Genomic DNA, 13,297 nt, shown 5'->3' with positions numbered 1-13,297 from the left:
AATCATGTCGAAGGGGGGATTGTTAGGATTGGATTTCAGGAGTTAAAGTTATTTTTCTACTTATCATCAGTATTATTTTGCTTTTATAATGGAAAAGTTCAGTATGACTATTTGTCTGTGTTTCATTAACAGCTCCATGTATCAGTATTAACCAGCTCTTATGCATGCATCATAGTCATAATATTCATCTTTGAGTCAACTAGTAGTATTTCTTGTCTTCTTGGTGAAATGTGCATAAATTGATTGCAGAGATAAGTGTCATCCTGGAAATTATAGATAAGATGCTAACTACATGTCTACTTTCAGACATGCCTCACCTGCCTCCCCTGACCGCACGTCACTGCTTGTGACTGCTCATGACTGGCCTCCACCCCACCATGATTCAGCCTTGGATTCTACTTCTCTTTTCTCAGAAAACTAAATAATCTTAATACTTAATAAAGATACAAGAAACTCACATCTGATTGAAATACCAAAATCCCATTATTGCTTTTAACTAAACAATCAGAATTACACTCTGATTACGCAAAACTATCAATGCCTTAAAATCAAAACATAGATCTTTATATTTTGAATACAATACTTGACCAAACATTGATTATCATTGATTAGACATTGATTAAACAGTAATTATCAATCAAATCTTTACTTTATGCATGAAACCATCAATTTCTACTTTCCTTAATACTCTGTCTCCTTTCTCTGCCTATCATACACACCCAACTGCACGTCCTCTTTGGTATGGATGTGTGTCTTACTTCCCTTTTCTCTGTGATTCAGCATTTTCACTCTCTATGATTTAGATTCTGAATACACTTTAGACTTCTAAGTGTACCTTTCTCAATACAATCCTTTCTCATTTTATTCTTACACATTCACTAATGATTATTTCAAACAAAACACACACATAAATCATCTTATGATTATCCTTACTTACTAAATATCTTAACTTTCTACTTTATGTATTTTGCCATGGCATTTTAATAATTTTCTCTCTCTCCCAGCTCCTCTTGCTGTTGCCTGTAAACATTCTTGCTGTTCTTGTGTGAATTCTAACTGAAAAGAGACAATTTATTCAATAGTCTCCTGCAGTCCTTCTTGTAAGGTTATTTCTGATGCCAGATCATCAGAGGCCAGTTCTGCTGTTATGGCCTGTGTTTCTTGTGCTTTTTGGTTCTCTCCGGGACCCGTTTTTACAGGCTTGCTGACAACCCCCAGGAACTTGGTACTGCTCACTCTCTCCACTACAGCACCATCGATGGTCAGTAGTGGATGCTTTAGAGGTTTTCTCCTGAAGTCTACAATGATCTCTTTAGTCTTCCCCACATTGAAGAGGTTGTTGTCCTTACACCACTGTTCCAGCTGGCACACCTCACTCCTGTAGTTATCCTCATCATTGTTGGTAAGGAGGCCAACTACAGGAGTGTCATCCGCAAACTTGACAATGTGGTTGGTGCTGTAGGTTGGCACACAGTCATGGGTCAGCAGTGTGAAGAGCAATGGGCTGAGCACACACCCCTGTGGAGCCCCTGTGCTCAGCATGATGGTCTTGGAGGTGTTGCTGCCGACCCACACATTTTGTGCTTAGAAAGTGCAGCACCCAGTTGCAGAGAGAGGTTTTGAGTCCCAAGTGTTCAAGTTTTTGTGTAAGCTGCTGCTGGGGAAAGATTGTGTTGAATGGTGAACTGAAGTCTAGGAACAGCATTCGCATGTAAGAATTCTTTGAATTTAGGTGGTTGAGGGCTGGATGAAGAACAGCAGTAATGGCATCCTCTATGGACCTGTTTGACCTGTATGCAAACTGAAGTGGGTACAGAAAGCAGAACATTCTTGGGTTGGTTCTGCCTGGAGACCTTTGGTCCATGTGATCCTCCTCAGTCTGTCTCCACGTTTCCTGTCATTAAAGGCTACAAATAGGCCTAACTAAAAGTAACAAGAAAAAAGGGTAAAATGCTCATTACTACTAGGAGTTGTACTACAAGCCTGCAATATAAAAAGCCTACTTAAAATAAAGGAAAGAACCACAGATACAATTTTAACTTGTGGGTAATCTCTCTTATGTCTAAAAGACAAACGGGCTGTGTTAATGACAAGATGTGTAGACTTCCAGCAGATGTAGGGTTAAATGGAACACTGTTCATTTGTCGCTCACAAATGGCCTCAGGAAAACCTGCATGAGTTGGGAGAGAATCACAGTATTCAGCAGTACTGTCATTAATGTACAGTAATGATTCATATTGGAGATGGTGTTGGCTCTCACAGGGTGGAATGCAGGAGGGTGCAGCCACAGGTCAAAGTCCAAGAGTGCATTAGAACAACCCAGCAGGTAGTTAACAACCAGGTGAATGTTTGTTGGCCACAGCCAAACCCTCCCCTACATGTTCAGTGACACAGCCATCACGTGAGGTTCAGTCTAGGGAATCTGAACAGTGCAAACACACTTAACCAAAACTGCTTTCATAATCGCTGCAGCATGTACTGACGTGACCTCTGAATCCCAATGGAACACCAATGGAATATGAAGATTGTTATTAAAATCATAGTTACTGTTTTGCTCTGTACAGGTAGGTGTGGATAATGTTTGGGTGTCTTTTGTATAATTTGCTGTTTTATTTTTTTGCTAACTTGTCTTGACTCACATGCACCCTTGTCAATTCCATCTGTGTTTCCAGGTTCTTCAGCCAACACTCCAAGAAAGCTCACGGTGCTGGTGGGCAGAGACATGACTCTCAGCTGCCTGTTCGACAAGCTGTCTAAGCCTGTGGAGTGGAGCACTCTTACCATCGAGTGGAACATGTTGAATAAAGATGCAGAGAAGAACATTGTGTACACTTTTGAGGATGGGAGAGCACATGTAAACAGAGGTGGCTCTGTGGTGGATAAGATGGGGCTGCTTCAAAAGAATGCATCTCTGCAGCTACGTAATGTGACTGTAGGAGATGAAGGGCTGTACACCTGCAGGATCATCACGCCTGTGGTCCACACAGAGAGCACCTCCCTGGAAGTGCTGGGTATTCCCCTTTCTGTTTCTCCTCCAGACTGTGTCACATGCTCTGGATTTGGAAACTAACTCAATTTATACTTTTCTGCCAGGAAATTTATCTAAAAAAGTTCTCCTGGATTTTTACACCAAAATTATCCTCTTCTGCTGGTTCTTGTTTAGGTGTTTTTTTTCCTTAATTAAAATACTCTGCACGCAATACTAACAAATTTTGTGAAAAACTCTTATTTGCTTTTTTGATAAGAGAACACTATCACTCAAGACTATATGTTAATATGACTATATTCGTATTTGCATAGTGATGCAAGTAGTTCAATTACTTTTATGTGTAGTTAACAACTAAAACTACAAACAGGTTTAGGCCATAAAAATAAAGGAATGATTTTAAGTTTTTATTTTACCATTGTGTAACCACTGTTAAGAGATGGCTCATGGGTTGTATGAATAAGAGATTTCGCTCTGACAAGTAAAAAAAAAAAATAGGCCCATTGTTTAGGCCAGTGTTTAAGCTGTTCATACTGCCTAAAAAGGAACTAGCCAAGACTGTTTTAGTTAGGGCTGCAAGTTGAATATTTTTTATTTACTGTTTTGGTTGTATTCAGATAATACAACATGGAGATTTGCTTACAACAAAAATAGAACATTCATTTAAATATTGTCCTGTTTTGCTTAGGTCTCAGGTATTATACTCAACTGAGTGGCATGTGACTTTTTGCATTATATTTTATAATACTGCGTCACATGTAAATTGTCAATTGTCAATTGCTAATGTTTTTTCCAAGTTTGAACTATTTTCTAAGTAGCTTTAGTTAACCAAACTAGACTTCTGCCTAGAATAGCTTTGCTGTAATTCAACTTCAGCTTCCAGTGTGAAGTAACTGGTAGCTTACAAAGCTATACTTATCAAGTAGCTTCCTCAACACTGATGTTAGCAAACCATTGCTTATTGAGACATCCTGCAGACACAAAGCAAGTTTAGCATTTATTTGGAGTTGTGCATCTGTGCACCTGATGAATACAAGTCCAATGGTTACTCTCATTTTAACTTTGTTATGATTTTCACCAACTCCTGAAACATCTGGAGCTATAGCTAATAGATGTTGCTATTCAACATTAGTGATATTTTGTTAATTAATCACTTTACACATCATCATGGAGTAACATCATATCAGAACACCTTTAAATGTATTGTGTTTGACCTGTTCGTCCAGCTCAGCCTTCAGTGTTGCTCCCAGACAAGGCAGCAGTGACAGAAGGGGAGGAGAAGACCATCCAGTGTGTCATCACAGGTTTCTACCCAAAGAAAGTGCTCGTGACATGGCACATCCAAAATGGCTCCAACACAGTCCAGGCAGGTGTAGGCCACCTTTCCCGTGTCTGCACCGAAATGGCTGATCACAATCCAGATGGCACCTACAGTACTCGCAGTGGCATCACACTGCACTCATCAGCAGTGATTGATGGGGAAATCCATGTCATCTGCCGGGTGGAGCACCAGACCTACAGCTGGCCATACAACAGATCGTTGACACTGACTGTTGTTCAAGGTGGGATTTCATTTTCTTTTTCCCTCATTCTTTGTATCCCTGAATTTAAGGCACTGTCCATACAGATTCATATATTTACTGTCTATGGTATACTGTATGTTATATATGCAGCTCCATCACGGCCCTTTTACACTGCTGCCACGCTTATAGCTGTCACCAGTGTCATCAGTTTGCTGCTGGTAACCTTTGTCATTGGAGGCACTCTGCTTCTCTACAGACATTTCTGCAAAGGTATAAATCAGTGTGAACTAAATACATGTTTTATTTAAACAGCATTTGCATAGTGTTTATGGTAAGCTACAGGCTAGTTTCTGTTAGCTGGACATAGTAAGATTGTTACTCAAGAAATAGCACCATGTCACTGTGAAGTTGCGTGGATTATATACAGCAATCTAACTTAAGCTTAATTAAGCTCCCATTTTCCTCATATTAAATATTAAATATAAGCCCACACTAAACCCTATAGAAGATGGTGCTTCAATACATCATTACTCCAGGACTTAGATTTGATTACCTTTATTGAAAAAGAGTGGCCATTCTTTCTGGAGATGAACAACTCTCCAGAAATCTCACGCTCACTACTATGGGAAACAGACAAAGCAGTAATTAGAGGAAAAATAATATCATACTCTTCACACAAGAAAAAGCAACAACTAGAACTGGAAAGCACCTTAGAACAAAAGGTAAAACAACTCACAGATTTACATTCCCAAAACCCTAGCGAACAAAAACAAAATGATCCACCCAGACCAAACAGGTTTCATCAAAAGCAAAAATTCTTCAGATAACATTCATAGATTATTCAGTTTGATTAATCTTGCATAACAAAAACAAACCAAAACCATAATCACTAGATGATCATTTGACAAAGTTAAATGGACATTTCTCTTCTGTACATTACACAGATTTGGGTTTGGGTTTGGAGAGTCATTCATCCATTGGATAAGAACACTGTATACATCACCTAGGGCAACAATAAGTACAAATGGGATCAGGTCACAAAGTTTCATTTTATAACAGGGTACCAGACAAGGATGGTACCCTGGTTCCCACTCTCACCATCTCTATTCGCCATTTTCATCGAGCCTCTAGTAGCAGCTATACAACAGAACAATATAATTAAAGGAATACAAGATACCATGACAGGCACCGGAGACCTTACGGCCACAGCTCCGAACGGCCGCATCGACAATGGAGGTGGAGAATATGGTCCACTCGGACTCAATATCTCCAGCCTCCCCTGGGATCTGGTCAAAGCTCTGCCGGAGGCGGGAGTTGAAGATCTCTCTGACAGGGGATTCTGCTAAACGTTCCCAAAAGACCCTCTCAATACGTTTGGGTCTGCCGAGTCTGTCCAGCTTCCTCCCCCGCCATCGGATCCAGCTCACCACCACGTGGTGATCAGTTGACAGCTCCGCCCCTCTCTTCACTCGAGTGTCCAAGACATACGGCTGGAGGTCAGATGAAACAACCACAAAGTCGATCATCGACCTCCGGCCTAGGGTGTCCTGGTGCCATGTGCACTGATGGACACCCTTATGCTTGAACATGGTGTTCGTTATGGAAAAACTGTGGCTAGCACAGAAGTCCAATAACAAAACACTACTCGGGTTCAGATCAGGGGGGCCGTTCCTCCCAATCACGCCCCTCCAGGTGTCACTGTCGCTGCCCACGTGGGCGTTGAACGTAAGAGATGCCGTCAAGCTGAAGAAGGAGTCCTTTCGAGCCTGGTTGGCTCATGGGACTCCTGAGCCAGCTGACGGGTACCGGCAGGCCAAGCGAGCTGCAGCCCAGGCAGTTGCGGAGGCAGAAACTCGGGTCTGGGAAGAGTTTGGTGAGGCCATGGAGAAGGACTATTGGTCGGCCTCGAAGAGATTCTGGCAAACCGTCCGGCATCTCAGGAGGGCGAAGCAGTGCCCTGCCAAAACTGTTTACAGTGGAGGTGGGCAGCTGTTGACCTCAACTGGGGACACTGTCAAACGGTGGAAGGAATACTTTGAGGATCTCCTCAATCTCGGCGCCATGTTTTCCGATAAGAAAGCAGAGGCTGAGGGCTCACAGGTGGACTCGTCCATCACCCAAGCTGAAGTCACTGGAGTTGTTAAGAAGCTTCTCGGTGGCAAGGCACCGGGGGTGGATGAGATCCGCCCTGAGTACCTTAAATCTCTGGATGTTGTGGGGCTGTCTTGGTTGACACACATCTGCAACATCGCATAGCGGTTGGGGACAGTGCCTCTGGACTGGCAGACCGGAGTGGTGGTCCCTCTTTCCAAGAAGGGGGACCGGAGGGTGTGTTCCAACTATAGGGGATCACACTCTTCAGCCTCCCCCGGAAAAGTCTATGACAGGGTACTGGAGAGGAGAATTTGACCGATAGTCGAACCTCGGATTCAGGAGGAACAATGCGGTTTTTGTCCTGGCCGTGGAACACTGGACCAGCTCTATACCCTCTTCAGGGTGGCGGAGGGTTCATGGGAGTTTGCCCAACCAGTCCACATGTGTTTCGTGGATCTGGAGAAGGCATTCGACCGTGTCCCTCGCAGCGCCCTGTGGGGGGGTGCTCTGGGAGTACGGGGTCCGGGGCCCTTTCCTAAGGGCTGTCTGGTCCCTGTACGACCGGAGCAGGAGCTTGGTTCGCATCGCCCGCAGTAAGTCAGACTTATTTCCAGTGCATGTTGGACTCCGGTAGGGCTGCCCTTTGTCACCGGTTCTGTTCATTATTTTTATGGACAGAATTTCTAGGTGCAGCCAGGGGCAGGAGGGAGTCCGGTTTGGGGACCACAGGGGAGCTGGAGGAAGTGTCTGGAGAGAGGGAAGTCTGGGCATCTTTGCTTAGACTGCTGCCCCCGCGACCCGGTCCCGGATAAGCGGAAGAAAATGGATGGATGGATGGATCTTTTTTTATGACCAGCAATGTAAACTTACAGCTTATAGAATACAAGACCATTTATAGGACCCATATTACAGAAAGTAAAATGTTTAAAATGGGTTTCACTGACACAGACATCTGCTCACAATGCACTCTAGATTGCATCGACAATTATTTTCATGCTACTTGGACCTGCCAACCAGTTCATTCCCTCTGGATAGCAGTGACAAGAAACTCTCCTCCATCTTGGGCTGTAGAATCCCTCTTTTTCCATCACTTTGCTCACTCGGTAATATCATAGAAATCGACCACCTACCAATTAAATTCAAAAACCCACTCCTCATTTCTCTAGCTATTGCCAAAAAAACCAGTCTTTCAAAACTGGAAATCAAAGAAATCACTACACATAAACCACTGGACCAACGCTCTGATAGAATACATCACATTAGAGAAAATGGCATCCACTCACAAGAATAGTTTATCATCTTTTTTTGATACATGGAACTCATTTCTAACACTTCAACTTGAACCAAACACCTGGGGCTGAGACAACACCCATTTCCACCAACCTCTAAAAATTTAACAAGCTGATTTTATTAGTAGTACTGTTACCATCATTATTATTGGTAATTTATCTATTTATTTATTTCCCTTCCTTTTCCTTTTCTTGCATTTCATAGACTGCATAAGCTGGAAATACCCACACTTCACACACTATGATCTTGTAAAACACTCTGTCATGTTTGTAAAGTCATGTATATTTTGTTAATGTGTTACTTTGTTTCAGTAAACATAATAAATAAATAAATAAAAACAAACAAACAAAAACCTGTTGAGCAGTAGAGTAGCCAGAAACCTTTAGCATGCTCTTGTACCCTCATGCCCGTGCAACATATACAAAACAAACAAAGACAGGATTTTATTCACAAAAACATTTCTCAATATTGCTACAAGTGTTTAAAAACTCCACAGGGATGAATAGGTTTGACAAGTATCACATAAGTGTATTGTACCACATACACTTCCAACTGGGCTTATAACAATAAGTAGAGCTTAGTGTGTAGAGTGGGAAAAACTTGAGCTCATTAAATGTGATGTGCCGTTAGAGCCTCAACTAGCCAGCAGTACATGCAGCAGTCAGCCAAGCTTCGCTTGCATGTTAGATGTAAGGAAAAACAACACTGTGTCTCTTAAAGTTGTTGTTGCTCCCATAAATTCCAGAACAGCCTCAGTGCTCCTTGACTCAGTCAGAATGAGGAGAAAATCCTTTACTGTTACTGTTTTTATTATGCTTTCCTACTTCTTTTACCAGCTCAACCAAGTGTTTCTGAAATCAGCAAAGCCAGCATCATATATGCTCAGGTGCCAACTGACCTTACGTGCACCATCCGAGGAGCAAGCCAGCGAGTGCTCAAAGTGAAATGGTTTAAACTAGACAGCAGTGCAGACTCAGTGGACCAGTCAGAGTCTCTGTTGGTCAGTGAGGATCTGAGTGAAAAGGCTTGTCTCCATTCAGACGGCAACCATCACACATCTGTACTGACTGTGTGTCTGACTGTGACTGAAGACCTGAACAAATACCAGTGTGTGGTGTTGTGCGGGTGCACAACTTTCATCAGAGAGACCAGAGTCAGGGTAAAAGGTGAGTAACTGTACCTCCCAGAGCACATTACAGCATATTCATGTCACAAGAGTCCAACTGTCCAACAGTTTGGTCTGGAGCCAGATATTTGGCAACTGCTGGCCAGATTACCAGTATTCATGGTGACCCTCTGATCTTGTTTGTAGTGCCACCACTGGGTCAGACCTTCCATTTGACTAACACTTTGCTCCATAGTGAAGTATAAAGAAAACTACTGGTCAGAATTATGTACTGTAATGGTTCTGATGTCTAGCATCTAGTTACTGTATATGGTTCTAATGTCTAGCATCCTGTTATATGGTTCTACATGTTATTGCCTGAAATAATGTGAGAGGGGGGCGCTGTGAGGTGTGTGGGAGGAGAGAGCGAGGAAGAGCAGGCAGTTGTTGGTGTTGTTGTGGAGTGTTGAATGTTGGGAGTTTCAAAAGAGCTCGTTAGCGTGTGCTGTGGCTGAAACAACAGCATGGAAGCCTGTTAAGTTATTACAAATAAAAGGACAATGATACCACAAGAACGTCTGGCTGCTTGTGTAGGAACAGAGAGTATTACACATTTGCTGACGCTATTCATGATCCTCAGAAGAAGAGGTTTTCTGGTGACTGCTTGAACTTTGTTCTGGTATCTCTATCAGCCCAAAACTAAACCCTTGTGATTTTAAGGATCTTTGGCCTTTCTTCTGGCAGAACCTTTAGGACAAACTTTACATTTTTGCTCCACATCTGGCAAAAATTAATCTCAGTGAATGTAATAATCACAAGTACTATATGTTTTTTGTGCATTTCAGCATGTACCAAGTATTGCAGGATTGTATTGAAAAACTGCATGCTCTGTCGCCTGCTTGGACTTCAAACGCTCTTGTTCATTTGTTCCTGACTATAGCATTAGTGATGCTATAGACACTGTATTATTTCACCTTAAGAATGTTTATTTTAGAGCTTTCCTGCCTTGTAAATGCACACATTATTTTTAATACCCTAGAATATTTTTCTAGCTCATTCAGCTCCCTACCATCTTGTATAATGTTACTCAACTTCCTCTTTAACCCTGCATTAAATTTAATTTTATTTTTTTATTTGGCCAGTTGGGGGCGGCACAACAAGCTGTCAACACAACACTGACATATTACAGCAAGGCACATCCACAAATAGACCCCAGATGGTGCATCAAAAAGGAGTTGTGCAAATATGTGACTCCTGCACTATTTATATGTATGCTCATACTGATTTTGATAAGTTGTAGCAGTAAATGATTATCCAGGTCCATTGCAAGCTCACATTTTAAAATTTAAAGTTTAGCCATTCATCTAATCTTATTGTAGTTACTTGATAATATTTTGCCTCAGATCTTATACAGGCTTACAATTTATGTGCTAATGCAAAGTTGTGCTGCTGCAGGTAACTTTTTCTTTTTGTATAAATAATTGTTCTTAGCTTAAGCACCTGCCCCCAATATGTATATGCATGGCTCCTGTTACAGTATTAAATGTCACCTTGATGGGCATGTGTTAGCAAACAGTGACATGCAAACACCACATTCAGCAGACAGAGCAACATTAGCATTAATTTATGTCATGTTCTTATATTTGCATCCATCTGATTAATACAAGTCCAATAGTCACTCTTTTTTTAGCTCTGTTTTTGGTCTCAACCAGCATCTAAGAAAAATATCTGGCTTTAGCCACTAACTGATCCAATGGCTAGTAAACCAGCTGCTAACTCTGTTAATGTTGGGCAGACAGCAGTGTGCAGTGGTGAAGGCGTGTTCAGTTCCTTTACATAAGTAAAAATATTAATTAAGCATCAATACTACAGTGTGAAGATACTTTATTACAAGCAAAAATAAAGCAAAGTAAATTATAGTACATTTCATTCCAAGTGAGATTCAGTTTGCTTGACATTAAAATCTAAACAAAACAACATGTACAGTATAGTGTACTATACAGCATGTGTGCAAAATACCCTCTGGATTGTAGATGACTAAGTCAATCTGTCTTGCTCTAATGAAATGCACAGAACAAGTGACAGTTTTCAGTCTGCTTTTAAACACAAGTACTGTCAAAGCACATCTTATACAATCTGGTGTTCCAGTAGCTGTAACCACAAAAAACAAAGTATTAAGTTAATGGAAGTCCTGCATTTTTGACTTAGTATTTAATCCTGCAAGTGTTCATTAAGTGAAAGAAAAACATGTATTATTAGGGAAGGCAATAAAATATCAACAGTAAAAAGTCTTCAGTATGTACAGTTTTTAGTATTTTAGCATATTATTGATGCTTTATGTTAGTGTGTCTTGGTAAGATGAACACTTACAAGGGTTTTCAATTTCCACAGTGTTAAAGCCTTAGAGTGAAAGGTGCAGTATTTCTCTCTGAAATATAGTAGAGCAGAGGAATAAAGTACCACAAAATGGAAAGTAAATACCTCAAATTATACAGAAGTACAGAAATTTCCACCAGTGACAGTGGGTTTATTTGAGGTTATTCACTGAGAGCAGCTGCCTGCTGTTGCTGGACACCATGCTGATCAAATTGTGATAATGAACCAAAAATGGGGCATGTTGTAAAAATAAAACAATGAAAGATGCTAAAGTGTTTTGTAGAGCTGAGGGGAAGTTAAGATTCAGGTGATCTATCACTACAGGTGACCTCTTACATGTAGTCATCTGATCCATTGTTGACATGAAAATATTGACCAGTACACTTTGAGAGGCTGGTCATAACTTTGAGTGTGTAGAGGACATTTAGATTGATGGTTCAGTTTTACTTAGTGTTGCAAAATATTCAACTTCTAGTCATCTACTCTGAGTGGAAACAAAGAAAAGATAGGCACCCTGTTTGGACATAAACAAGTAAATAAAGTCACAAGCAGTTCAAAATACAAAATATGTCATGCACGATATCAAAGCTAATGTATGTAGTGTATTTAGTGAACTCTTATGACACCACCATATAATCATATTTAGCTAATCCATTTTATTCCACAAAGGTGACACTAACTTTGCAGAGATTGCAGTTAATAGCAATAAGAGTGCAAGGCTCCTTAATATGAGCTTTCTCCTTACTTAACAAACTGTATGATTTGATGTGAACTTTCCTGCATATTTACTGTAACATCAATCAACAGTACACCAGGTCTATCTGGGAAGACTTTAACCTGAAATCATTTGATACTGATAGTTTCAGCAGATAGCTATTATTGTTGTTGTTGTTATCCCCATGTCAGTGGCTCTTATATTTATCACCATTGCTTTATCCTCTCACCACACATGCTCGCACACCTCCAGTGGAGCCATCTTTTCTCCAGATCTCTAGTATTCCTCAGATCCCTAAGGTGGAGAAGCTGCTCGTTCTCTGCTGTCGGGTGGAGAACTTCTTCCCAAAGCACATTGACCTGGAGTGGTCCAGGAATGATGGTGAGCAGGTCCGCTCCATCTCACACTTTGGGCCATTCTCTTGGCACAACCGTCTCTACAGTGTTTGGAGTAAGATCCAGCTGGTCATTGCCAGAGAGGACGAGAGGGCCATCTACACCTGTCGAGTTTACCACTCCAGCTTCCCTCCTCCAGGTTACAAAGATGTCCTGTATCACATCAACACTCAAGGTAGCAGCACCTGATTCGTTTCTGCAATAGCTTTAGATAATTGTTTTGAGTAAATCTGTATTAAACAAATTTATTTTGTCTTCTCAATAACATGAACTTTATGAAAACAACTTTGAGACAAACACCAGTACAGCAGTGGTAGTGTTACTCCAGGCAGTAAACACTTTCCCACTCAGTATTTTGAAATGATTTGATTTCTTTGAATGTTTTTTTCCGGATTATTTTAAACAACAACAACAACAAAAAGCCTTAGTCATTTTCTAGGCCAAGGGAGAGGTAATGTTTTTGTTTTGCTGGCGTAAAGGTAAGGAATGGACTTTGAAGAAATCCTTAGAGAGGTAATATGACTCATGAAACAATCCATAAGATTTTGGTGGTGATTCAGTTCATTATCAGGATCCAGGAATCTTTTAAAGGATTCTTCGCCATGGCAAATTTCAATATTTTTGCTTCTTACTCAATACACAATGCCTACAATGCTTGGGCAAAACTTGCATAGTAGCATTTCAATAAGATATACTATATGTCAGGGCCGGTCGGCGGCTGCTGCCTCTCCTCCGTCTCTCTCTCCTCTGCTCTCTCTATCATGTGGGCTCTGCACCTCAGCTGTGTTGCATTCCAGTAATTAGCAACTGGTT

The 13,297-nt window shown here is 41.2% G+C and overlaps 1 protein-coding gene across 1 annotated transcript in view; it reads left to right on the top strand.

Annotated features, from left to right (window-relative positions):
- The first annotated feature begins 2,484 nt into the window (after nt 1-2,484).
- The window catches only part of LOC109969121 (uncharacterized), a 13,990-nt gene continuing 3,177 nt past the window's right edge, over nt 2,485-13,297 (top strand). The window contains exons 1-6 of the mRNA XM_020615798.1: nt 2,485-2,564; nt 2,673-3,011; nt 4,213-4,548; nt 4,660-4,779; nt 8,730-9,059; nt 12,342-12,659. Of these exons, the coding sequence (XP_020471454.1) occupies nt 2,501-2,564; nt 2,673-3,011; nt 4,213-4,548; nt 4,660-4,779; nt 8,730-9,059; nt 12,342-12,659 (1,507 nt within the window). The 5' untranslated portion in view covers nt 2,485-2,500. The remainder of the gene's footprint in view (nt 2,565-2,672; nt 3,012-4,212; nt 4,549-4,659; nt 4,780-8,729; nt 9,060-12,341; nt 12,660-13,297) is intronic.

This window comes from Monopterus albus, unplaced genomic scaffold, assembly GCF_001952655.1.
Source record: "Monopterus albus unplaced genomic scaffold, M_albus_1.0 scaffold170.1, whole genome shotgun sequence".
Taxonomy (NCBI): Eukaryota; Metazoa; Chordata; class Actinopteri; order Synbranchiformes; family Synbranchidae; genus Monopterus; species Monopterus albus.
Note: the sequence above shows the minus strand (reverse complement) of the source record. Positions and strands in the feature narration are given on the sequence as shown.